The 26,381-nt window shown below is 48.1% G+C and overlaps 1 protein-coding gene across 1 annotated transcript in view; it reads right to left on the minus strand.

Annotated features, from left to right (window-relative positions):
* RBM5 (RNA binding motif protein 5) overlaps positions 1-26,381 on the minus strand; it is a 333,945-nt gene that overhangs the window by 177,735 nt on the left and 129,829 nt on the right. Inside the window, exons 5-9 of the mRNA XM_033925757.1 lie at positions 8,893-9,048; positions 7,466-7,535; positions 6,886-6,959; positions 4,231-4,314; positions 1,907-1,967 (exon numbers count right to left, since the gene is read on the minus strand). Coding sequence (XP_033781648.1) covers positions 1,907-1,967; positions 4,231-4,314; positions 6,886-6,959; positions 7,466-7,535; positions 8,893-9,048 — 445 coding nt within the window. The remainder of the gene's footprint in view (positions 1-1,906; positions 1,968-4,230; positions 4,315-6,885; positions 6,960-7,465; positions 7,536-8,892; positions 9,049-26,381) is intronic.

The raw sequence follows: 26,381 nt of genomic DNA on the forward strand, positions 1-26,381 counted from the left end.
ACTGTGTCACTTAGCTACCAATATTTCTTCAAAAATGCTTAGAGTATTATTTCATTTTGTAAGTTGTGTCTGGATTGTCATGGCACAACATCCAGAAGTAGTCGGCCATCATACTCTCATTCCAGAAACCTTGGTAGCGACGCTCCATTAACTGAATGTCCTGGTGAAAACGTTCTCCTTGCTCATCAACTCACCATACCAAGATTTTCCAGAAAAAAGTTAAGATGTTAATACAAAAAGTGTATTTTTAATGACATGCACTTAAGAACACAATGACAGGGCAAATGCCTTGATTAGAGAAGACCGACAGATAACGGTGTCTCAATTGGTTGCAAATTTGGATATCAGCTATAGATCTGCATTTGTCAATGTATGACGATTTGGGATACAGGAAAGTCTGCACACGATAGGTTCCCAAACAGCTTACTGATCTGCACAAGCAACAGCGTGTGGAGGTTGCAACTCAGTTCCTGAGAGGATATGAAGAAGATGATCCAAATATTCTGAAAAGAATTGTTATTGGCAACAAGACATGGGTGCATCACTACGACCCAGAAAGCAAAAGATAAAACATGATTAACTAAAGGAAGAGGTGCTCACCTGGTTTCAGGAGCAACTGAAAAACTTCTCTGCAGGAATGCAGAAGCTAGTTTACGATACAAATGCATCATCTTACATGGGGATTATATGGAAAACCGATATGCTCACTTGCTCAGTTACTTCTTTTTTTTTTTTTATAAATCTTTATTCATTTTAAATTTTACAAGTGTACAGAAAATCATTCATATAATATACAATTATTTCTATTAAAACCGTTAAATGTATTTTGCCTTTATTTTTCATTTACCCTCATACAAAGTTGTACAAGATCGCCAAGTTTCATTTGTTTTGCTCATATAACCAAGGAAATATTTTGACACAAAGTTGCAAAAATTTTGCAGGGATACTGTACATTGTCACGGTATGGTATCAAACAAAAAGCAATATCTCCACAAGTATTCCACTGGCAAATCTTAAACTTTACCAAAGTTAGAATCTTGTAAGGTTCAGCATACAAAGTTTCATCAAAATCTGGGATGGTATGCTGAGGCACTTTTCTAAAATTAGACCACTTATCATGGAATGACCCTTCCCCCCCCCCCGAACTTCTGAAAATAATTGACTTAGTACTACTAGAAACAGAGCTTTTTATTACATTGCAGCTGAAGTGGTTTGCATATTTATATTACATACAGGTACTTCCTCTGTCATCAGTGGACTTTCAAAACAAGTTTTATATCTGGGGTTAAGTGTCTTGCCCAAAGTCACAAGGAGCCACAGTGGAAATCAAACCTGGTTCTGCTATGGTTTAAATGCCTTTTGTGTTAGGGGGCATGGCATAGGCAGATACAATGGAACCTTGGTTTGCGAGCATAATTTGTTCCAGGAGCATGCTCGTAAACCAAAGTGATTGCATATCAAAGCAAGTTTTCCCATAGGAAGTAAGGGAAACTCGCTTGATTGGTTCCATATCCCCGCCCCCCCCTCCCCCGAGGCCACTGGTACACTTCTACCTCCCCCCCTCCCCCCCAAGAACCGGCATTGCCCGCCCAAACTGTGATCTGGCACTGGCACCAACCCACAGTACGTGCTGGTGCCAGAAGAGCCTGCCTTTTGCAACTGATCTCTGCTGGGCCAGGCCTTGAGCATCTGCGCATGCTCAAGGCCTTCTGGCTCCCAACACCCATGTTAACTCACAACTAACTATCAACTCTTATGTATGTAAACTTGTAATTGCTAACTCCTTATATGTCTGTAAAATTGTAAACTGTTATCTCCAATTATGTATGTTAACTTGTAACCCGTTCTGGACTCTTCTGGGAGAACAGGGTAAAAAATTGAATGAATGAATGAACAAACATCTCACCAGATTTTGCAGCTCCACATCGGAAGCACTTTAATCTTCTCCTGAAGTTATAAAGGCCACACTATAAAAGAAAAAAAGTTTAGATAAGAATTTTCCAGTGTTTGAAGCATAATGTTCCTCTTACTGCATGTGCTGCAATAAAGCAGTTATTAGGACAATTTTCAAAGGAATTTACCCAGCTGGGAGATAGACTGGCAGGGGATTACAACATCTTTAGAAAAATGCTTAAAAATGTTTTTTTATGCCTAGCATTTAATAAATGTAAAGTAAGCTAAAGCAACAGATAAATCATGCACTGATAAAACGAGACTTATCTGTAGCAGGTGATCTCCGAGGACAGCAGGCATAAATTCTCATGTGGGCGACATCATCCATGGAACCCAGTAGGGACACTGCCATGTGCACTGTTAGTTTAAATTTTTTGGCAGTACCCACACTGCACATGTGCTTTCTCAGCTGATTACTGGCACGCAGAACCTACAGATCAGTAAAAAGCTAAGAAGCCAACTAGGGGAGGTGGAAAGGTTGTGAGAATTTATGCCTGCTGTCCTCTGAGAACACTTACTACAGGTACGAGTGGCATTCAATAGTTTATCTACGCAAGTATTAAAGAAAGTAGTTAAGTGTGTTGAAACAAGTCTGTGCGTGTTGTGACATGTCTCAGGGTTACTCATGCACAGTCTAACAGTCCAAGAGATAGGATGTCAGGAAAGTCCTTGTGTGAATCAAGTACAAAACTGCTGGATTTGGAACACCATTCAGCAATAAAATTTCTCACAAAAGATTGGAAAAAAAAAACAAAGGAGATCTATGAACGCATAACTGCAGTTTATGGCAAGTCTGTCCCATCATCCTATAAAGTAAAATTTTGCAGCACAAAGTATAAGATGACTCTCACACTGGATAGCCTGTGGAAGCAACTTCCACAGAAATGTGCAAGAAAGTTGAGGATTTAGTTTTGTCAGACAGACGAATTAAGCTTTCATGAATAGCTAAAGATTTGGGCATCTCACCAGGTACAATTTGGAAAATAATTCACAAAACGTTGAGCATGTCCAAGGTTAGTACAAGATAAGTTCCAAGAATGCGGACTCTATGTCAAAAGAGAGGCCGAGATGTCCAGAAGATGAGACTCTACCCAGATCATGAGCAGAGCCACCTCCTGCACCACCAGAGAACTCTTGTGGTGCCCCCCGATGATTGACATAGGCCACCGCTGTGGCATTGTCCGAGAGAACCCAGACCGACTTGCCCATCAAGAAAGACTGGAAGGCTAACAACGCCAGACAGATGGCTCTGGTCTACAGGACATAGATCGACCAATACACCTCCTCCGTGGACCAGGTGCCCTAAGCTGAGTGACCAAGGGTACTGGCATCCGTGAGAAGCACCATCCACTGTGGCTAAGCCAGACTCACCCCTTGAACTTTATGGGAGGTCTGGAGCCACCAACGAAGACTGCAGCGAGCTAAGCCCAAAAGAGTGACAGGGAAGTTCAGACTGTGCGTCTGAGGCAACCACCTCCGAAGCATACTGAAGAGGACACATATGAGTACGAGCCTACCTCACTATATCTAGGGAAGCCGCCATCGACCACAAGACTTTGAGGAAATCCTGCGCCCGAGGACACCGGGACGCTATAAACAGGCTAATCTGAGATTGTAACTTGCTTTCCCGGGCCTCTGGGAGGAAGATCTTCCCGAAAGAGGTATCCCCAAGGTAATCCAGGCCTCACTCGAACAGGCCGGCCATGAGTGCCTCGTGGCTGGATTATAATGAGCACTGTTCCCCTTGCAAAAGTACTCATTGCTCCAGACACAACCTAGCTAGAATAAAAGTGCTGGTTAGTAGAAAGACATTAAAATACAGTAATTTGAAAGGGAAATAGCCCTTTAGACTGGCACAGCCTCAGGATTTTTTCTCTTTTTCTTTCAGAACAAGCTCCAAGTCTCTCAAAGCCAGAGGCCTGACCGGTATCGGTGGCCAGGCTGCTAGCTGAGGCACCTCTACAAAAATGTGGGGAGGTGGAGGAAGGACCCAACTAAGCTCCGTCCAGCAAAAGGGGAACCAGGAGTCCTAACACAAATTCCAACAGCCCTTACATGGGGAGCCAAAATGTCTTACCACACCTGCTGGAGAGTGAGAAAAGACTGGATTGGTAGAGGGAGCCTCAGCTAATATACTACAACCAAGTTTTGGTCTCAGTCTCCACCTACTGGTCACAGTGAGGTATTACTCATCCGTAATGAATAACTGTACCCGTCTATCAGGCGACATAGAAAAGTGAATTATTTTTCTAATTCCACAAACAGAAATCACCTTACCTTGTTACAAAGCCAGTCTTCAAACTTGGGCCTAGGGTTGCTGTAGTGCATTGCGATGTTTTTCCCCTGAACCACCAACTTTTTCTGCAAGAATAAAGGCCTTGAATTATTCCCATTTCAAATTTGTGTCCATTTTTCCCATGGCAGAGCACACTTCGGAGGAATTAGTGCTCTTGTCTTAAAATGGACTGCAGTATGGTATGAGGGGGGGGGGGGAAGACGTGGGAGGACCAACCAACGTCACCTAGACTCTGCCCAAGCAGTCCTTCAGAAAGGCAGACATGAGCAGTAAGAGCAATGGGACATACAGGAACGGCAAACACAATTCAATATATATTTGAGAGCCACTGGGCACTGGAACCAGGAAGTGTCTCTGAAGAGACAGTCTAACTCTGCTATGCTCAATAGATGCTTCTCCTAGAACAAATGAAAACATTGTCCCACCCAAGAACCTTAAAAGCTTGCTCAGATTGACTTTCTGTGTGCAAGGCTAGTTAGTATCTCTTGGCATTCAGCCCTCTCTGCCACCATCATTTTCGAGCAGAACACCATCTGAATATCTAATGCTCCCATATAACTCCTGAGCCACCAGGGATGAGGTGGGGTGAGGATAGGGGCTCCAATTTGTTATTGAGCAGAACACAAGATTGTAGGACAAACATTTCGTGCTCTTATATTTTTCTACCATTGTTGTGCAATTTTTGTTTTCATTAAGATGGACAAGAAACTTCAAATCCCAAATGTAAAAAGGCCTCCCCTACTAGGCCTTGTATTCTCAAACAAAGAATAATTTGCTACTCAAGATGAATCTTGTAAAAAAATAAAATAAAAATCTGCAAAGAACTGTGACATTTACTAATAGAATAGGACTGCAGTAGTACACTGCAAAAAGGCCTTTTTAGATAAGGAGTCTTGTTGCATTTTGTAACTTTGTGTAGAAAGCTTGCATTCTTCATTAAAACACAAAGACAAAGAATGGTCCCTAAAATTACTATATTGCAGGTTATAGCAAAGTAGAAATCTTGTTCTACTTTGAGTACATCATCAGTGAGGGTATGCTAGTTTCTACCTAAAATAAATTAATGCACATTTACTTTTCAAAATATATATTGAGATTACTGATCAAAGTCATCCTTCTAAGAAATCTAGCTTCATTTTTATAAATTTGTAGAGCTTAAATCTTAGAACACATCTCTCACTTCAGGCCAGACTCTCAAACTTAGATGATTTTTAAGGTTTACTCTGGAAATGTATATCCAAGGGCTCATTACGCCCATCTTCCTGAATGCAAGAAGAGACATAATATAAATAAGCAGTCTGTATAGATAGTTAGCAAGGGAATTAGGCCAACTGCGCCAAAGAAATGAGCACTGATGGGGTCAAAGAAGAAATCAGGCCCTCTCATGAAAAACAGTATTGTTCAACATGGCCATACTAGCTCCTTTTCTAAGAGGAAAGTACATTTGCCGTGTTAAATGTATGTGCTGGAGAAAAATAAGCCAATTTACAAATATATCAACCCTTGCCCAAGCACTGCCACATCTGGGAAGTGCCTCCAAACTGCTTTCAGACTCAGCTGGTGTTTAATGAGCTTCTTAATCTTCTCAGAATGAAGTTTCAATGTATTTGTGTTTTAATAAAATCACATCAGTACAGCTCTGTATATATTAAAATATTGGAAGGTTTTTTTTTTCATTTATTTTGGTTTGTGGCCCTTCTCCCTACAAAGCAAAGAATGTAAAAATGTACATTTTGCTCTTCTTTGTGAAGGTACAGAAAGTCATTTCAGGTTAAAAATAGAGTGAAATATGTAAAAAGTAATAGACACAGATCAAGCAAATGGGGCAAAACTAGTGCAAACCATGCCTCGCTTTAAGATCTGCTGCACAGAATGAGCTTTTCCAATTCTAACTTCTGTTCAACTGAACAGCTATGAAGATTTCTCTGCAAATAAGACACTGCAGCATTTAAAAGTTTGGTAATAAAGTTACTGTAAACACTGTACATGAGAGTTTCCTAGACCTTTCCTGGAAACCCCAGTGAGGTGAGTTTTGGGGATATCCACAATAGATAATATAAAAGATATGCTACTATATACAGAGGGGCTTTATCTGCTAATTTATCCCATGCACATTCACAGTGGGTATCCTGAAAACTGGCATGTTTGGTAAGATCTGGCCTCTGAAATTACGAATTTATTATTTTAGATTTTTCCTTGCTTTACTATCGCCGTTAAGTATAGTTTTAAGGTTAGTATCTTTTAGCTGTGCACTATAGACCACCATTCTAGAATATCAAAATGAGGTAGAAAATGGAAAGAATAATGTTTTCTACCTATTATTGCACCGCTAAGAAGAGCAAAGACATCCAAGCAAGTCCTGTACCACATTAAGTTGATTATATAGTTTATGCAACTAAAGCCACATTTAGGGAAAGGAATGATTTCAAATGACTTTCCATTCCTTAATACTACATGAACTCAACCAACTTTTCAATATTTTAATACATACAAAACATTTTCCCCTTGATCGATTCAATGTACTTTGGAACAAACCACTCCCTTCCAACTTTCCCCCCCCACTCTTTTTTTTTTTTTTTAATCTGCACAGACTTGCTCCATTTTCAGGAATATCTAGACTTGGTGAGTGAAGCAACCTGATTGGCCTCCATCCAGGTGGTAGAATCTTGCAAGTGATAAAACTCCACGAAGGCGAAACCACGGCTTACACCTAGAGACAGCATTCAGATATAGACGGGATACTTGTGTTAGTCAGTTCCTTTAAAACAGCTGAATCTCTCTCCAACTGCTTCATTACTTCATGGAAAAAGTCAATTGATGAAGCAGTGTGTCAATAAGTGATTTCCAAGGTTTTGGATCACTGGCTCAATTTTTTTTTGCCATGGCTAGGAACAAAGATGCTCTCAACTTGCCTTGCTTTATGTTTGAAGCTAATCATGCAATAAAGTACGAATGTCAAATGGGTCCTCATCCTTGTGTTACTTACCAATAACTTGTGTCCCTTAATGTAAATTTCCCCCTCCCCACAACCCTCACTGAAGAGCTCAGGAAAAGTTCCAGAAAAGGATACAAACACTGCCTACCATTCACATTCCTAAGCCATGGCAATCCTTGTAATTTGAAAATGAGTGCTCAATGGACAGGGAAACTTTGGTACTTCTGAATGGGGAAATAAGCAATAGGGACCACCACCATACACTGGACTGAACCCCTCACCTGTTTTTCTCTTCATCAGCCTCACATCTGCAGGCTGAGGGCCCTCAAAGGATTCCACAATCTCTCGAATCTGTAGATTTGTAAACAGATGTTACAAAGCACTGTATATATTAAAATATTGGAATATTTTTATTGTACCCTAATATATATCAGAAAATAAAACAAAAGAACAATCTAAATGCCAGTGAAGTAGTAGCTAAATAACATTTAGGGGGGGAAAAAAAACTAGCAGAATTGTTTTTTTTTTTTAAAAGCCATCCTCATCTTCCAACTTGAAATGGATTGTTAAATTTTTGGTGGGGAGCGGGAGAATTACTCATGTTTTGTGATTAAGTTTAAAAGCCTCCAAAGCCAGTTTACCGTTCTTGCCTTAGACCCCCATTTCCCTGCCTTACCCCTTCCACAGGCACTACCTCCTGCTCCCCTATTGTTTTAAAGCTTCTCCAAGAAGGGAAGCCGGTATAAGACTATATCCTTCAATGTTTGGTGCAAAAGGCAACTGTCAAAATAAAATCAAAATGAAGTGTGAGGGGAAGAGAAGCCATGAACAGATGGTTGGCTGCTATTATACATGGCAGAGTTTTACTACCCAAAGCTTCCCTATTTACTGCAGCTGACACAGCAAGCATCAGCTTCTCTTTCAAGTTGGGCAGCATGCAGCTTTTAGTCATTTCATATCCACATCTGTGCTGGTTTCATGTTTTTGTGAGACTACAATGAGAGTTTAAGTGCAAACGCCTATGAAGTACTGGGCTAGAGAAAATATCCATTTCAAGGAACACAGCAGCAGCTAGCAAGGTGAGGTTGAAGGAGTGAGGGTGACTGGTTAACTAGCTGGGCTGAGGAACATTGATCAGATAGACCAAAAAACTTTGGCAATAGGACAAACAGTGAATTGAAAGCCTGATTTACTAGGCTTCCTTCCACTCCCTCAAACACAGGATGGAGGAATGATAAAATATCAGGCACTTCTCTTCCCTGCTCAGTACTTCAGTGGGGTTGAAAGGAGGTTGCTAAAAAGACCTCTCAGCCACTGCCTCTATGGAAAAACTTTTCCTGAAGACAGATATTACCCATATTCCTATGTCAAGCAGATATGTTAAATACTTTTGGGCCCAACTACAAGACCACACAGTCTCCAGATTTTCTTCCTCAGAACTTACATCACTGGATGATACAAGTAGCAGGGTACTGTTATATCATGGTTTCTTTCATCTGTTGTGTGTTTTATATTATCCTACCAATGTACACCCTACTTAACCGTGCATTTTGTTTCCCTGCTGACAACAGTTTGTATACTACTGTTTTCAATTTTCCTTGTTGTTTGTGGTACTATGACTATGAGAAGTGGTTGATTTTTCTCTGATCACTGGTAATAAAAAACAAAAAAAGAAAGGCACAAAAAATATAGAAAAAAAAGATCTTACATCACTTTCACTGACAGTGACAGGTAGCCCTCGCAGCATAATGGTCTTGCTCTCACGCTCATCATTTATATCATGCCTGTAGTCTTGATCCATATAATCGCCATCAGAATGGTAGCCATCTTCTGATCTATCACTATTCCGTCTTTCACGCTCACGCTATTTGTAAAATATTAGAAAGATTTGTCCAAATTATGGAACTGGTAAATACATAACAGCACATTTCTATTACTTACAGATAGCTGCTAATTACAAATGGTTGGTACGAGTAAAGGAGAAATTAGGTTCTTACCTACTAATTTACTTTCTTTTAGCTTCTCCAGACCAGTAGAGGTTTAATCTTTATGAATGGGTACATATCCAATCATGGCCAGCAGGTGGACACTGAAAACAAAACTGTGGAATCTACTATAATAAAACACTAAGCGCTCATGCACACTCTTACCCCTTGTTCCCTGATCTGTCGGGCTGTGGCCGGCAAGAGTGCACATGCGCGCTTACTATGTCACCACACAACAGCCGTAAATGGCCTGCACCTTACCGGGCTTAAACACTAGTAGTATATAATATATTCCCTTCTCTACTCTCATCAGTCTGCCAAATAGCCAAGCAGAACTAAGAACTGGAAACAGAAATAAACAATACTCTGAACAGGAGTAACAACTAACATACCCAAATGCTGTTGGAAAATGCAGAGGAGAAATACCAGAAGGAAAATGTCCCCACAGCTCATCAGCCGAGCCATAGCCGCTGTTCATCAATTCTCCCCAGCCCTAGAAAAATACTAGAACCCGCAGCAAAAAACAAAACTGCCTGTGCAACAGCCCCAACATAACAATAACAGACAGTGTGGGGACCTCTACTGGTCTGGAGAAGCTAAAAGACAGTAAATTAGAAGGTAAGAACCTAATTTCTCTTTCTTTAGCACTCTCCAGACCAGTAGAGGTTAATCTTTACGAATGGGACGTACCAAAGCAGTCCCTCTCACGGGCGGGACCCCCGAAGGGCCGACACCAGAACACACTTACCTAACACCGCGTCCCGACACGCCTGAACATTTACCCGACAGTGTCTGACAAATGAATGCAAAGAAGACCAAACCACAGCCTTACAAATGTCCACTGGAGGCACGAGCGATGACTCAGCCAAAGAAGCCGCCTGACCCCGATTGGAATGAGCCTTGAGAAACTCTGGAACGGGCTTCTGCCTCAGAAGATAAGCAGAAGCAATAGTCTCCTTGATCCAGCGTGCAATAGTAGCCTTAGAAGCGCCAGCCCCCCTACAAGGACCCGCCAGAAGGACAAAAAAATGATCTGGTTTCCTGATCTCCTGGGTCCGCTGCACGAGCAGCTGTCTTTGCTCAGAACAGCCCTCCCGACTACCCAAGACCGGGAGGACCACAGATTGATTGACAGGAAAAGGAGAAACTACTTTCAGCAGAAAAGAAGGAACAGGCCTCAAGACAACTCGCTCCCTAGAAAACTCCAAGAAGGGAGCCCTACAAGAGAAAGCCTTAGCTCAGAAACACGCCTAGTGGAAGTAATGGCCACCAAAAAGACCGCCTTCAGAGTAAGGTCCTTCAAAGAGCAGCCGCCCAATGGTTCGAAAGGCGGGTGCACCCGAACAGTTAGAACCAGATTGAGATCCTAAGATGGAACAGAGGGCCGGCAGGGGAGGCCTGATCCAATTGGCTGCCCGCCAAAAGCGAATCACATCAGGAATGGCTGTCAAACGCTGACCTTTCACTAACCCACAAAAGGCTGACTAGGCCGCAAGATGAACCTGGAGAGAAGACCAAGCCAGTCCTCTATCCAGGCCATCCTGCAAGAACTCTAGGATGGTAGGCAGGGAAGTGCGAAAAGAGAGCACTCCCCGCACCACCCCTCAAAGAGACTCCGAACCTGCACATAAGCCCGAGAGGTAGAAATCCTCCGGGACCCCAAGAGAGTAGAGATCACCTTATCTGAATACCCCTTCTTACCTAGGCAACCCCTTTCAAGAGCCAAGCCGCAAGACAGAAGGGAGGCGGATCAAACATGGGAATGGGACCCTGCGTCAGAAGGTCGCCCAAGAGAGGCAGAGGAAGAGGATCCGCCACCAGATGCCTCACCAGATCTGCGTACCACGGATATCTAGGCCAATCCGGAGCCACCAAAACCACCAGACCCGGATGGCGAACAATGCGGAGAAGAACTCTGCCCACTAATGGACATAGAGGGAACATGGCCATGGTTGAACCAGAGCATCCAGACCCTCGGCCAGACCGTCACTGCGACGACTGAAGAAGCGGGGCACTTTGGCGTTGCCACTCGTGGCCATCAGGGGCTGACCCCAAACCTGCACTATCAACTGAAAGGCTATGGGGCTGAGAAACCACTCTCCGGAAGCTAAGATGTGACGACAAGAGGAAGTCCGCCTGAACATTCTCCACCCAGGCTATGTAAGAGGCCGGGAGGTCCAGGTGAGACTCCGTCCAAAGCTTGCGCCGAGCCACCTCCTGTGCCACCTGAGCGCTCTTGGTACCTCCCTGACGATTGACATAAGCCACCGCCGTGGCATCGTACGACAGAACTCTGACCAACATGCCCATGAAGAGGGAGCGGAAGGCTAACAGCGCCAGACGGACGACTCTGGTCACAAACACCTTGATTGACCAGTACACCTCCTCCGTAAACCAGGTGCCCTGAGCTGAGTGACCTAGACACTGAGCCCCCCAACCGAGGAGACTAGCATATGTGAGAAGCACTGTCCACTGCGGTAGATCCAGACTCACCCCCTGAACCCGAGGAGAGGTCTGGAGCCACCAACGAAGACTGCAGTGCACCAAGCCTCGCAGAGGGACAGGGACATCCAAACTGTGCCTCTGGGGCGACCACCTCCGGAGCAGAGCACACTGAAGAGGACGCATGTGGGCCCGCACCTACCTCACCACGTCCAGGGACGCCACCATCAACCAAGACTTGGAGAAAATCCTGCGACCGAGGACACCATAAGGAGGCGAATCAGAGATTGCAATCTGCTTACCTGGGCCTCTGGAAGGAAGACCCTCCCCAAGGAGGTATCGAACAGAACCCCAAGGTACTACAGACGCTGAGCTGGGACCAACCAACTCTTGGAAAAGTTGACCACGCAGCCCAGCGACTGGAGAAACTCTACCACCCGAGCCGTAACCCAGGTGCTCTCCTGCAACGACTTTCCCCGAATCAACCAGTCATCCAGGTAGGGGTTCACCAGAATGCCTTCAGACTGCAATGCTGCCGCGACAACCACCATCATCTTTGGTGGACGTCCGTTGAATCGTGGCCAGGCCCAAGGGAAGCGCACTGAACTGATAATGCTCACTCAAGATCGTAAAGCGAAGAGAGCGCTGAGAGACCCGAATGGAAATATGCAAGTAGGCCTCCGCCAGAGCGAGAGAAGTCAGGAACTCCCCTGCCAGAAGGACAGACTGCAGTGTGTCCATGCGAAAAAAAGGGAATTCTGAGAGCCCTGTTGACCCCTGTTTAAACCGAGGATGGGTCGAAAGGTCTCCTTCTTCTAGGGTCCCACAAAGGAAATGGTGTAACAGCCGGTGCCGCACTCCTGGGGGGACACTGGACAACTGCTTTGAAATCTAGCAAGCGCTGAAGGGTCTGGCAAAAAGCTAGCGTCTCCCATGCTGCCTGACACTGAGAGGCTAGATATGATCTGGCAGATAGCGTGCAAAATTCCAAAGCATAACCGTCCCGCACCACCACCAGGACCCACCGATCGGACGTGATCTCAGCCCACTTGGCAGCCGGGCGCCAACTGGAACCAAAGGGGGCGCCGGCAAAGAGCCATCGTGCAGGACGGGCAGCAGGGGAACCGGGGGGAGGGGGTGGGGGACTCCCAGCCCCCAAACGGGCCCCCTGAAAGGACTGCATGCGCTGAGTCAACCGACACCGGGGAAAAACCAGAAGCCTGGAAAGAAGCAGCCCCATGCCACGGGCGAAACTTGCAAAATTCCCGTAGACGCCCCTGGGCAGTGCCACCCAGAGACGCCGGGTGGGCACAGTCCTCAGGCAGACAGGGCACCTTAAAGTCCATCAAGTCTCCAAACTTTGCCTCAAACTAAAAACTTGCAAGTGCACCTTGGACCCTTTCCCCTCCTACCTATTCGAGAACACCTCTACACAGGCCATCGCTTCCCTCACCGAACTTATAAACTCAGCCCTAACATCGGGCCTCTTCTCCTCCGACATGGGACATATTTCATTGGCCCCTCTATTGAAAAAGGCCGACCTTGACCCCTCCATACCATCAAACTACCGCACAATAGCAAATATCCCCCTCCTAACCAAGTTATTAGAATCCATCATATCCACTCAACTTTCATCCTACCTAGAAAGATTCTCCATCCTCCTACCCCACCAATTCGGCTTCAGACCCAACTTCAGCACCGAATCCCTTCTGGCCTCACTAATCTCTAAGGTGCAACAACTCCATTCTCGCAACAAATTTGCTGTTCTCCTACAATTCGACCTCTCCGCAGCTTTCGACGTCGTCCATCACGATATCCTTATCTTCCAACTCTCCGAAATAGGCATAGGCTCCACAGTCCTAGATTGGTTCTCGAAATTCCTATGCTTCCGCTCCTACACCGTTAACTTAAACGGTACTTCATCCCCCCCCTGGAAACCGAAATGTGGAGTCCCGCAAGGCTCCCCCCTCTCTCCTATCCTTTTCAACATCTACATGTCCTCTCTGAAACTCCTTCATCTATCCCCCCTAGAAACTCTCTACACCTACGCCGATGACATCCTCATCCTCCTCGAGACCGACTCGAACCTCTCTAACCTCGCTGAGAACATATCCACTTGTATTACGAATCTCCAATCCTGGGCCCAATCTGTACAAATGAAACTGAATGAGTCCAAAACAAAACTACTTTGGCTCGGCCCAACATTAGATCATTTACCCACCTCCATCCCATTACCTTCTGGACCCACTCTTCAGCTTGAGTTTTCAAGCAAAGTCCTAGGCATCGTCATAGACTCCTCTCTCTCCTTCAATGATCACCTCAACTCTTTGATAAAAAAAATGCTTCTTTTGCCTTCATATGTTGAGGAAGGTGAGATCCTGCTTTCATCATTCTCACTTTACCGTCCTTGTTCAATCTACTATCCTCTCTAGACTGGATTACTGCAATTCCATCTATATAAGCCTAACTAAGAAAAACCTCCATAGACTTCAGCTAATTCAGAATGCCGCGGCTAAGCTTATTTTCGCAAAAGGCAAGTTCGATCATGTCTCCCCACTCCTCTCCAAGCTTCACTGGCTCCCAGTATATTCCAGAGTCCTCTTTAAATGTGCCTGCTTAGCCTTCAAGATCCTACATGGCGTCCTTCCTCCCGTTATCCCACTCTTTTGGAATTCCTCAAAACCACACTCCACCAGACCCTCCCAAAAACTGAAACTATCATTCCCCTCTATAAAAGGTATATCCCGCGCAGGAAAACTTGGAACATCTCTCCCCTTTAGAACCACAGAACTCTGGAACAACCTCTCATCCCCACTCAGAAACTCAAGTTCCTTCCAATCCTTCCGCAAACACTTGAAAACTTGGCTCTTTGCAAAAATCTAATCACCTCCCATTCTCCTGTATTTTATCCCTCTCTTTCCTCTTAGTCCCTCTCCTTTATCCCTTATTGTAGTTCCTTCCTTCTTAACTCTGTAAACCGTGCCGAGCTCTGCGCTTGCGGAGATGGCGCGGTATACAAACCTAAGGTTTAGTTTAGTCTGAACCAACTTATCTAAGTTCTCTCCAAACAAAAACAATCCCCGAAAGAGAAATTTTTGGAAGTTCAGTTTTGGATGCGGCAACCGCCGACCAAGTATAAAGCCACAAGGTATGACGCGCGGCCACCAAAAGCCCCAGACTTAGCCACACCAAGTCACAAAGAGCATCCGAGAGGAACGAGGCAGCCATATCAATCTTCGCCACCTCCTGATCCACTAAGGACCAGTCATCAGACACACGAACCAGGACACGCTCAGACCACCGAAACACGGTGCGAGCCACCAGCCCCACACAAATAACTGCCTGGACCCCAAGGCAGAGGCATCAAAATTCTGCTTAAGAAGTGTCTCTAACGTACGCTCCTCAGAGACCCTAAGGGCAGAACCGGCCGCAACAGGCACGGTATGCCGCTTAGCAATCGCCGAGACCACCGCGTCCACTACTGGCGAAATTAAGGTAGCCTTATCCCCTTCTGGGATGGGATACCAACGAGCCAAGGCGCGCGCCAACCGAAATGGCGCCCCCAGCGTATTCCAAAGCGTTAGCACGAAAAGCACAGTTACTTACCGTAACAGGTGTTATCCAGGGACAGCAGGCATATATTCTCACATGTGGGGTGACGTCATCTACGGAGCCCCAGCGCGGACAGCTTTTCAAGCAAACTTGATTGAAGTTTCAAGTCTGCTACACTGCACCACGCATGTGCATGCCTTCTTGCCCACTAGAGGGCGCATCCCCACCTCGTGGTCCTCAGTTCCATAACCAGCAAAGAAGCCATCCCCGGGAAGGAGGGCGGGTTGTGAGAATATATGCCTGCTGTCCCTGGATAACACCTGTTACGGTAAGTAACTGTGCTTTATCCCAGGACAAGCAGGCATGATATTCTCACATGTGGGTGACCTCCAAGCCAACCAAAAAAGGGCAGGTGGGAGGATGGCAATTTAGGAAAATAGGTTACGTAACACCGACTGGCCAAACCGGCTGTCGCTTCTGGACAAAGTGTCCAGACAGTGGTGGGAGGTGAACGTATGAACCGAAGACCAAGTGGCAGCTTTACATATGTCCTCCACAGGAGTAGACCGGAGGAAAGCAACAGAAGCTGCCATAGCCCGGACCTTATGTCCCGTGACTCGACCATGGAGCGTGAGACCAGCCTGAGCGTAGCAAAAAGAAATACAAGCAGCTAGCCAATTGGACAAGGTGCGCTTGGAAATAGGATGTCCCAGCCTATTAGGATCAAAGGACAAAAATAATTGAGGAACCTTCCGATAAGACTTGGTACGTTGGAGATAAAAAGCCAACGCCCTCTTACAGTCCAGCGTGTGAAGTGCCGCCTCACCAGGATGGGAGTGGGGCTTCGGGAAGAACACCGGAAGGACAATAGACTGATTGAGGAGGAAATCAGACACAACCTTAGGTAGAAATTTGGGATGGGTGCGAAGAACCACCTTGTCATGATGGAACACAGTAAGGGCGGGTCCGCAACCAAAGCCTGAAGCTCACTAATTCGACGAGCAGACGTGAGCGCAAGTAAAAAGATCACTTTCCAAGTGAGAAACTTAGGAAGAGACTTGTCCATTGGCTCAAAGGGAGGTTTCATCAACTGAGCCAAGACCACATTCAGATCCCAAACTACAGGAGGAGGTTTCAGAGGAGGATTAACATTAACTAAACCCTTCATGAAACGAACCACCAGAGGATGAAGAGAGAGAGAACGACCCTCTAGATGCCGATGGAAAGCAGCAATAGCACTAAGATGCACCCGGATGGAAGTTGTCTTCAGCCCAGACTTGGACAAATGCAGCAAATATTCCAGAACTGAGGACACCGGAACCAAACTCGGGTCCAGATGGTGCGAGGCACACCAGGATGAAAATCTGGTCCACTTCTGGGAATAACAAAGCCGAGTCGAGGCCTTGCGCGAGGCTTCCAACACCTCCCTGACCGCCGAAGTCAGGGGGAAAGGAACCAAGCCGTCAGATGTAATGACTGAAGATTGGGATGTAACAGCGAACCCTGACTCTGAGACAGCAGAGAGGGAAAAACTGGCAGAAGTAGAGGCTCCCTGGCACTGAGTTGAAGGATCAGGGAAAACCAGTGCTGACGAGGCCAACGTGGCGCTATGAGAATCATAGTGGCTCTGGAGGACTTGAGATGAACCAACGTCCTCATTATCAGAGGAAAAGGAGGAAACGCATAAAGGAATCTCTCTCCCCAGTCGAGAAGGAAGGCATCTGCCTCGAGACGGTCCTGGGCGTACATCCGGGAACAATAGAGGGGCAGTTTGCGAGTCTCCGGGGAAGCAAAGAGATCCACCTGAGGGGTCCCCCAGCGGTCGAAGACCTCGCGTAGGACTCGGGAGTTTAGCGACCACTCGTGCGGCTGGAGAAGACGACTGAGTTTGTCTGCGAGACAATTCTTTTCTCCTTGGATGTAAACCGCACGTAGGAAGATGTTCTGGGAGACCGCCCATTCCCAAAGGCGCAGGGCTTCCTGGCACAGGGCCCAAGAACCCGTACCCCCTTGTTTGTTTACATAATACATCGCCACCTGGTTGTCCGTGCGTACGAGGACTACCTGGTCGTGGAGCAGGTGGCCGAACGCTCGAGCTGCCAGAAAAATGGCACAAAGCTCCAACACATTGATGTGACAAAGACGGTCCTCCTCCGACCATAGACCCTGGGTCCGCAGACCGTCGAGATGAGCCCCCCACGCGTACTCCGAGGAGTCCATGGTCAGGACCTTGCGATGCGGCGGAACGAGAAAGAGCAAACCCCCTGAAAGATTGGAAGAGTTTGTCCACCAACGGAGCGAGCGTCTCAAAGAGGAAGTCACCCTTATCTGGCAAGAGAGTGGATCGCACTCCTGACGCCATTGGGAGGCCAAGGTCCACTGAGGAAGCCTCATGTGTAATCGGGCGAACGGAGTGACATGGACCGTCGACGCCATGTGGCCCAGGAGCACCAACATGCGATGAGCCGAAACTGCGGGCATCAGCGAAACCTGGCGACTCAATCGAAGCAGTGCCTGCAACCGAGGAGGAGGAAGGAAGGAACGGAGGCGAACCGTGTCCAACACGGCTCCGATGAACTGAATGGATTGAGTCGGGTTCAACTGAGACTTGGGGAAGTTCACCTCGAACCCCAGACGTTGAAGGAAGATGATAGTCTGTCGGGTCGCTGAGATAACCCCCTCTCTGGTGGAGGCCTTGATGAGCCAATCGTCCAGGTAGGGAAAGACCTGAAGCCCCTGGGATCTCAGAGCTGCCGCAACCACCACCATACACTTCGTGAAGACTCGAGGGGACGAAGCCAGACCAAATGGGAGGACCCGATATTGAAGGTGCCAATCTCCCACCCTGAACCGTAAATACTTGCGGAAAGCGGGATGCACCGGAACATGAGTGTAAGCTTCCTTCAAGTCTAGGGAGCACATCCAATCCCCCTCCTCCAACAGAGGGTATAAAACCGGAAGTGACAACATCCGGAACTTCTCCCGGACCAGGAATTTGTTGAGCTTTCGGAGGTCCAAAATGGGGCGTAAGTCCCCTGTCTTCTTTGGGACCAAAAAGTAACGGGAGTAAAACCCCGTTCCCCGTTGTTCTGGGGGCACTGGTTCCACCGCCCGTAGGCTCAACAAGGCCCTGGCCTCCAGAAGGAAAAAGGGGAAGTTGGCTGCGGTTGGACGGACACGTTCCGGGTGGATGGTCCGGCGGCGTGGCTGAGAAATTCAGCGAGTAGCCCTCGGAGATGATCCGGAGCACCCATGCGTCGGATGTAATCTCGGTCCAAGCCACAGAAAAGGACTTGAGTCGGCCCCCGATTGGGAGGGGGTCCGGTGATATTGCGGAGGGGGCCCGCCCCCATCCGCACAGCCCGTCAAAAGGACGGGGCCGGCTTGGACGCTCCCTGCGCCGGAGGTTTCGGCTGTCCCCCTCTACCCTGCTGGGGAGGGCGCCGTGCCGGAGGTCTAGAAAATGCAGGGGTAGACTTCTGCGGGTATCTCCTCGGGGGCGGCCGGAAAGATTTTTGCGGCGGGGCACGAGGTTTAGCACGGACCAAGGAGGCTAAGGAGCGCTCCTGTTCCGACAAACATTTGGTCGCCACCTCCAATGATTCATCAAACAATTCAGAACCCACGCATGGTAAATTGGCCAGGCGTTCTTGTAGGTTAGGATCCATATCGAGGGTACGGAGCCAGGCCAGCCGGTGCATAGCCACCGCAAAGGCCGAGACCCTCGAAGCAAGCTCAAACGCGTCGTACACAGCGTGGAACAGGTACAGCCGCAATTGAGACAAATTGGACATGAATGTGGCAAACCCCTCTCGATGGGAAGCAGGCATGACCTCCCGATACTGAGGTAGGTCCTTCACCATGCTACGCAAATAGGATGAAAACGTAAATGCGTAGTTGAGGACCCTGATGGCCATGAGGGAATTAGAATAGAGGAGACGACCAAACTTGTCCAGGGTCCTCCCCTCCCTTCCGGGCGGGACCGCCGCCGAGACTCTGGAGGGTTGAGTCTTTTTAAGCGCCGACTCCACAATCAACGACTGGTGGGAGAGTTGAGGCTTATCGAACCCTTTAGATGGAATGGTCTGGTATTTGGACTCCATCTTCGACGGCACCGCAGTGATTGTAAGAGGGGAGTCCAAGTTCTTAAGGAAGGTTTGATGTAGAACCTTATTCAGGGGAAGGCGAGGAGTTTCCCTCGGGGGAGTAGGAAGATCCTGCTCCTCTAGGAACTCTTTAGTATATTGAGAACCCGCCATTAAGTCAAGCCCCAAGGCTTGTGCCATATCCTGCACGAACCTGGAGAAGGAGGATGTTCTGGCGGCCGGTGAGGGGGTCCGAGATCTCCCCGCCGAACAGAAGGGGGAAGCCTCGCGGGAATACCGCGGTTCCCTGCCAGACCCCGATCCCCAGGAGGCCACATCAAGCGACCTCGAAGGGGTCGGGGAACGCCTGTGCCCCGAAGAGCCCTTGGGAGAAACCCCGGGGGTCCGAGGTACCGAGGCGCGCCCCCTCCGTCTCGGGGAAGAGTCTCTCGAACCCCCTCTCCCGGGGGAACGAATCAGGCTTGGGTTGTCGAGGCGGAGCTCCGAGACACGCAAGGTCTCGCCCTCGAGCGGCGAAGAGCGGCCACGCCTCCGAGGAGAACCCCGAAAACGTTTGGGTTTCCTCGGACAACGCCTCACCCGAGGCCGGCCCGAGGGCGAGGAGCCCCGGGAAGACCTCGAAGAAGAGGACGAGGATATCCTCCTGACCCAACGCACCTTGTCCCTAGGCCTAACGGTTCTCTCAGGCTGGGCCTCCGAGGTCGAAGTCGAGGGCAAGGTCGGGGCCGAACCGGCACCCGAAGTCGAGGGCACCGAGGCCGAGGTCGCCGAGGCCTGGGCCGTCGAGACCAGCGCAGTCGAGGCCGAAGCCTGCTGCAGCTGCTCGATGGCTCCGGACAGCTCCGAGGTAATCAACGCTCGGAGCAAGTCTTGAAAGGCCGGGATCCCCATCATGGCCGGTAGGTCCGAGGCCGGGGGGTGCTCCCTAGAGGGCGACCTCAGTCTCGAGTATTCCCTCGGGGCACTAGATTTGCCAACCTTGGGCTGGGCCGAGGCCAACCCACCCGCAGTCGAAGAGCCCGAGGATGGCTTCTTCGCCGAACCCGGAGCTGAGGAGGGAAGCGGGGACTTACCCGAGGAAGGCTTTGTCGGAGCAGCAGGCTTCGATGAGGTCGAGGCCGGGGCCGAAGCCGAGGCCAAGAGCTCCGCCATCCGGGCACGGCGTCGGCGGAGCGCTCTGGACTGAAAAGTGGAGCACCTCTCACAGGAGTCAGTAGGGTGCTCCGGACCCAAGCAAATCAAGCACCACCGGTGCGGATCGGTAATTGACAGCAACCGATCACACCGGGTGCATTTCTTAAAGCCTGTCAAGGGACGGGACATGAAAAAGAAAAGGGGCCGGGAACGAACGACGTCCCGCGGCCACGGCTCCCTGGGAGCCCCCGGAGCCGAACGGAAGAAATAAAACTATTTTTTTTTTCGACGATAAACGACGTGACTAACAAGGAAAACAACAAATAAAGCACAGCGACCGAGCAAAACAACCCAGACGCGGTGTCAGAAGGCAGAAAAACAGGAGCTCAATTTCCACAGGGCTTCTGGCTCCGCGGAAAAAACTGAACTGAGGACCACGAGGTGGGGATGCGCCCTCTAGTGGGCAAGAAGGCATGCACATGCGTGGTGCAGTGTAGCAGACTTGAAACTTCAATCAAGTATGCTTGAAAAGCTGTCCGCGCTGGGGCTCCGTAGATGACGTCACCCCACATGTGAGAATATCATGCCTGCTTGTCCTGGGATAATCCCAAAAATCCTGACGCACAGGAAGAGAGCGGGAAACAGGACAGACCCCCTGAAGCAGAGGGGCCCCCATATGCGGGGTCTCCGGTGGCGCAACTTCAAAAATGCAGCACTCTGAGTAAAAGGCGCACCATGGACACATCTGCGTCGGAAGACGGGAAACCCGCTGCCCTGCTGCCAGCGGCCGTCCCCTCTAGAGTCCGTCTGGAAGTCCGTCAAAGCGGCCAGGTCATCATCCACGCCAACATGCTCCTCCGACCACCAATTCGCAATCCAAGCCCCCCGCAGGAGCTTGGATGAGGGAGGAGGAAGAGGGGACACCAAATGAAAAGAGGTAGGCAAAGCCACAGGGGGCGCGGAGGGAAACCACCCCCGAAACCCTCCAGGCGCACGTGGGACCTCCAATTGTCTGCACAAAAAAAGAAATTAAATAGAGGGCAAAAAAACCCCGAGGGTCCCCAAGGACTCCCTGCCCCAGGAGGGGTCTCTGCTGAAACCTGCCCCTGTGTTTGCAATACAGGAGGAAGGTCCCCTGAGGTTGCAGTCAAAATGGAGGAAACTATCTGTCAAAATGGCAAAAATCCCGCCAAAAATAACCCCTCCAGGGCCTGTAGCGGCTAGGAAACCTAAACTGTCCCAGACGCTAAAGCAGGCCAAGCCGGCATCAGCTGTTGAAAAATCAGCTGAGAGGGAATCCTTTTTCCCCTACTGTCGGCAGTTTGGGGAATCCCTCCGGAGGTAGTGAGAGCAGACCAGGCTGCCTCACTGCCTTCAGTCGGCTCGCGAGGCACTAAGGCCAGGAGCTCTGGACGCCTGCAGCCGACAGAGCTCCATGACCACATCGGCCACGAGTGCGTCGCGGCTGGACCAAATTGTGTCCCACTCCCCCGGAGAAGGGCACAATTGTTCCATACACAACCTAGCTAGAAGAAAAAGTGTCGGTTATTGCAAAAATACAGTAAAATACAATAGACTGAAAGGGAAGCAATACATTACCTCAGGATTTTTTTTTTTAAAATACAGAACAGACTCCACAGGCTCTCAAAGCAATATGCCTTGCTTGATTTAGGGGGCAAGGCTTACTGCTGAGGCTCCTCTAAAAAAATGTGGGGAGATGGAAGAAGTGGGGGGGAAGGACCATGCTCGAGACCCACCGGGTTTGACACCCTCGAGGTCGGACAGACCCCCAAACAGGGCCCGCCCAAGCTATGTTTGGCCAAAAACAGGGACTAGAAACCCCCTAAACAAATTCCAACAGCCCTACCAAGGGAGATGGGTACAGCTCACTCAACACTTGCTAGAGACCGAAAGAAGACTGATGAGAATAGAGAATGGAATATATTATATACTACGTTTTGTTTTCAGTCTCCACATTCCACATCCCGTGCCTCATCTGGAAGCCTTCCCTCTGATGTTGCGACATCAGAGAGAAGGCTTCCAGTTCAGGTGCAGGATGCCTGTAGGAGCCACTGCCCGTGGCTTTGTGCACTGAATCAGTTAGGAAGAGGGAGCTGGCTTGAAGATAATGCCGCATCGATCGCACCGTGGACCGGTGGTTGAAGAACACTGTGTTGGGCCTGATGCACGTGCTGGCCCTGTGGACCGTCAGGAAATTTCTGTGGACCGGCACTGGTCCATGGACCGGTGGTTGAAGAACACTGGCATAGAGTCATCTGCCTTGACCTCTTTGAAAAAACCCCGGAATATGAATGATAATTAATATTTTCATTGCCTTTCAGTGTGCTTTGTGTTTTTAAAATTTTTTTTACTGTTGGTAGATCATTTTGACTTGGTCATTTTAAAAGTAGCTCGCAAGCCCAAAAAGTGTGGGCACCCCTGTCTTAAGGTAAGAGCGGGGAAGCTGGGGGAACATGTAGGCTTTTGGGGGGTTGGGGGGAGGGGGAAAGAGCAGACCTTCAGGGGAAGCTGGGGGAACATGCAGGCCTTCAGGGGAGGGGGGCCCTAGTGTAGAGGGAGGAAGGAGGGAGGAAAGGGGGGGTTCAAAGACAACAAAAGGTAGAAAATAATTTTATTTTCTGTTTTGTGATTACAATATGTCAGATTTGAAATGTGTATCCTGCCAGAACTGGTGTTAGACTGCGAACGTGAGGAAGGATTTAACAGAGAGAGGAAAAGTCTTTTTTGTTTGTTTATTTTGTTTAAAACACAGCGCCAGTGTGGGTAGGAGAGGGCAAAGAGGGGTGAAGAGGTTATAAAAGGAACCCACCAAGATGTTTGAAAAAAACACCCGGTGGTCCAAGATGGCGGCATGACTTGTGTGAAGCTGGCGAGTCTTTGTCTTATTTTCCTCTCAAAATGCTGTATACTAAAAGAAAAGGCCAGGTTGTTCCCCCACCAGCTGGAACCTCAACACCTTTAAGACAGATTCTGCTGGACTTCACCCCAAGGACTCCTCTTCAGGGTAGAGTGCGAGGCTCGCTGGAGTTGGCATCCTGGGACTTGGGCGCTTCTCCTGAGTCGAAGTCTCTCTTTAGCCTCCTGATCCGGTAGCACCTCTGTGCCTTGCAGTTAATCCATCCATGCTCGAGAGAGCTCCCGATGCCGAAGTGGCTATTGGAATGCTCTCTAGTGAGGGGAGCAGGATGAAAGAAGAAGCAGCGGGGAATACAATACGATCAAGGGAAGAAGTAAGCCATCAGGCTCTTTCAACTCCCCCGGAGGTGACCTTGCTCAATGTCTGGAAAGCAATCCAGAGAATGGACGGAATTATGCAGAGAACAGCGGAAGAAATGTCTTCCTTGGTGAAAAAGGTAGACTCTTTGACAAAAACAGTTGAAGATATAAAAAAGGAAAATGAAACTAAAATTCAAGTTGTAAACGAAGAAATCACTGCTCTTAAAGCTGTAAATGCTGGTTTAATAAAAGATAAACTATTGGTACACAGGAAAATAGAGCAACTGGAGAATTATAAAAGACAAACTATTGGTACACAGGAAAATAGAGCAACTGGAGAATTATAAAAGACGTTTAAACTTGAGATTACTAAACTTTCCAAAGATGTCGGAAGTTTCCTCAGTTGAATTATTTAAAAATTACCTGGTACAAATTCTGGGATTCGCTCCCGATCTTATTCCTCCTTTGAACAAAATTTATTACGTACCTGGTATCACTAAGAAATTAGGGAGCGAAATACCAGGAGCAAATCAAGGGCTTTTACCCCAATTACCTGATTTGGGAAATATATCAGAGTTTTTGAAACTTCTATAACAAAAACTGAGGAAAGAGCTACCCTGCTCATCTCATTTGTATTCCAAGAAGATCTTAACGCTGTATTGAAGCTTTATTTTCGTAAAACTCAAGCTCCTTTTATGGGACAGTGTATCTGGATTTATCCTGATTAGAGAATGACATGATGGTTGTTACCTGTGGCTAGCCGCGGGTAACCCACCGAAAGAGGAAGAGAAAAAATAGTGGTCGCTGCAGGGACAAGGCCATTCACCGCCTCGTGGAGCGGTGAATGGTCGTCTCTGCAGTGAAGCAATCACAGATCGTGCGGTCCAGCATCCCCACCTGATTGTCGTATCCCGCCTCCTGCTATCTCCCTCTCTCCACCTCACCTCTGACTTTAATTCTTCTCCCAGACGCACGCTTTCAATAAGCCGTGTGCGCAGCTGCTCGAGTTGTTGAATCTTATCCTCTGATGCAACTTCCTGTTTCCAGTTGCGTCAGAGGAGAAGATTCAACAATTCAAGCAGCCGCACATGCGCGGCTTAATGAAACATGCGGCTCAGAGAAAAATAATTAAAGTCGGCACCTAAGGTGAGGTGTAGGGAGGGAGATGGCGGAACGCTGCGATTGGGCGGGAGGGGGCTTCTGGACCGCGTGATCCGTGATTGCGCATGTTCCCAACTCACACTAGGAAGGAGGGAGTGAAAGGGAAAGAGATTCTGTGCCAAGGGGATGAAGAGGAAGAGAAACAAACCCACAGCAGGAAAGAATGGAGAGGACAAGCAGGTGAGCCAGATGCTGGAAGCGGCGGAGGGGGGGGGGGGAAGAAAGAGGGAAAGAAGCTAGATGGGGTTGCAGAGAAGAGACACATTGGTGTGGAAGAGGAAGAGAGGGGAAATCTGGACAAAGAAAGGTAACAGAAACAGAGGGGAAATTATGTGCATGGGGGCATAGGGACAGGGACAAAAAGGGGAGATACGTGGGGATGGAATATTGACACGGGGGGGGGGGGGAGGCAATGCCAGATACATAGGGGAGACATTAGAAATGGGGAAAATAGGAACACAGAAGCAAGATGGTTTGTGGGGATGGGACGGGGACTGAACTCGCAGGTTCTGGCGGCTTGCACAAATTACATTGTAATGCGCCACGAAGATGGGAGGGAGATGGTTGGCCCGCACGAGGGGTGCTGAAGGGTGGTAGAAAGGAACAGATAGCGAGAAGGAAGGGGGTGGTGGAAAGGAATAGAACAGATGCTGAAGGAGTGTGGAGAGGAACAGATGCTGAAGGAAAATGTGGAAGTCAGAGTTGGGAGAAGGCGCTAAAGGGAAATGGGGAACAGAGAGTGGGGAGAAGACACTGAAGGGAAATGGGGAACAGAGTGTGGAGAAGACGCTGGAAGGGAAGAAGACAGAGATGCCAGACTATGGGGGGAAGTGGAGGTAAGAAGATGGGTGCCAGACCAATTTGCGGGGGGAGGGGGGGGTGAAGGGAGAGGCACAGTAATAGAGCAAATGGAAGACGCAGAGAGAAGACAGACAGTGGATGGCAGGAATTGAATGAGAACATGAGGAGAGCAGAAACCACACAACAAAGGTAGAAAAAAAAATTTCTATTTTCTTTTTGCTTTAGGATAAAATAATATTAGTTGTGTTGATGCTGAACATCTCTTTCTCAGCAGCCCGAACTTTGATTTATAAGGAAGGAATAAGCTAAATATTGCAGTACTGAGGCTTGTATGGATGCTGTGGGGATAGGGCGGTGAAGGGAATGGTAGTCCAGGGATGGGGCAGTGACGGGGACAGAATTTTTCCCCATGTCATTCTCCAATTCTGATGTTAATAAAGACAAGAGAGGAGAAAATTGTTTCTTGTAATGAGACAAGAAGTGAAAGACCTTGGAGCCACTTTTCAACTGGTTTATCCTTGCAAATGTCTCATAAAATATTTAGGGACGAAAAGCACAGTAACGAAAAGAAAAGTTTTAATTTTTTTTTAATGTAAAAGCAAAAGTAAATGTAAATGTAACGCGAAAACAGCGACAAAATTAATAATCAAGCCGTGGTGAAAAGAAGGCACAACGCTGCAGAGCTAAGACAAACAGGTCTTCTCGGCTCCGCGGAAAACGTTGAACTGAGGATCCTCACAGGAGATGCGCCCCCTAGTTCGGGCGAGAAGGCAAGCGCG

This window comes from Geotrypetes seraphini, chromosome 17, assembly GCF_902459505.1.
Source record: "Geotrypetes seraphini chromosome 17, aGeoSer1.1, whole genome shotgun sequence".
Lineage (NCBI taxonomy): Eukaryota > Metazoa > Chordata > Amphibia > Gymnophiona > Dermophiidae > Geotrypetes > Geotrypetes seraphini.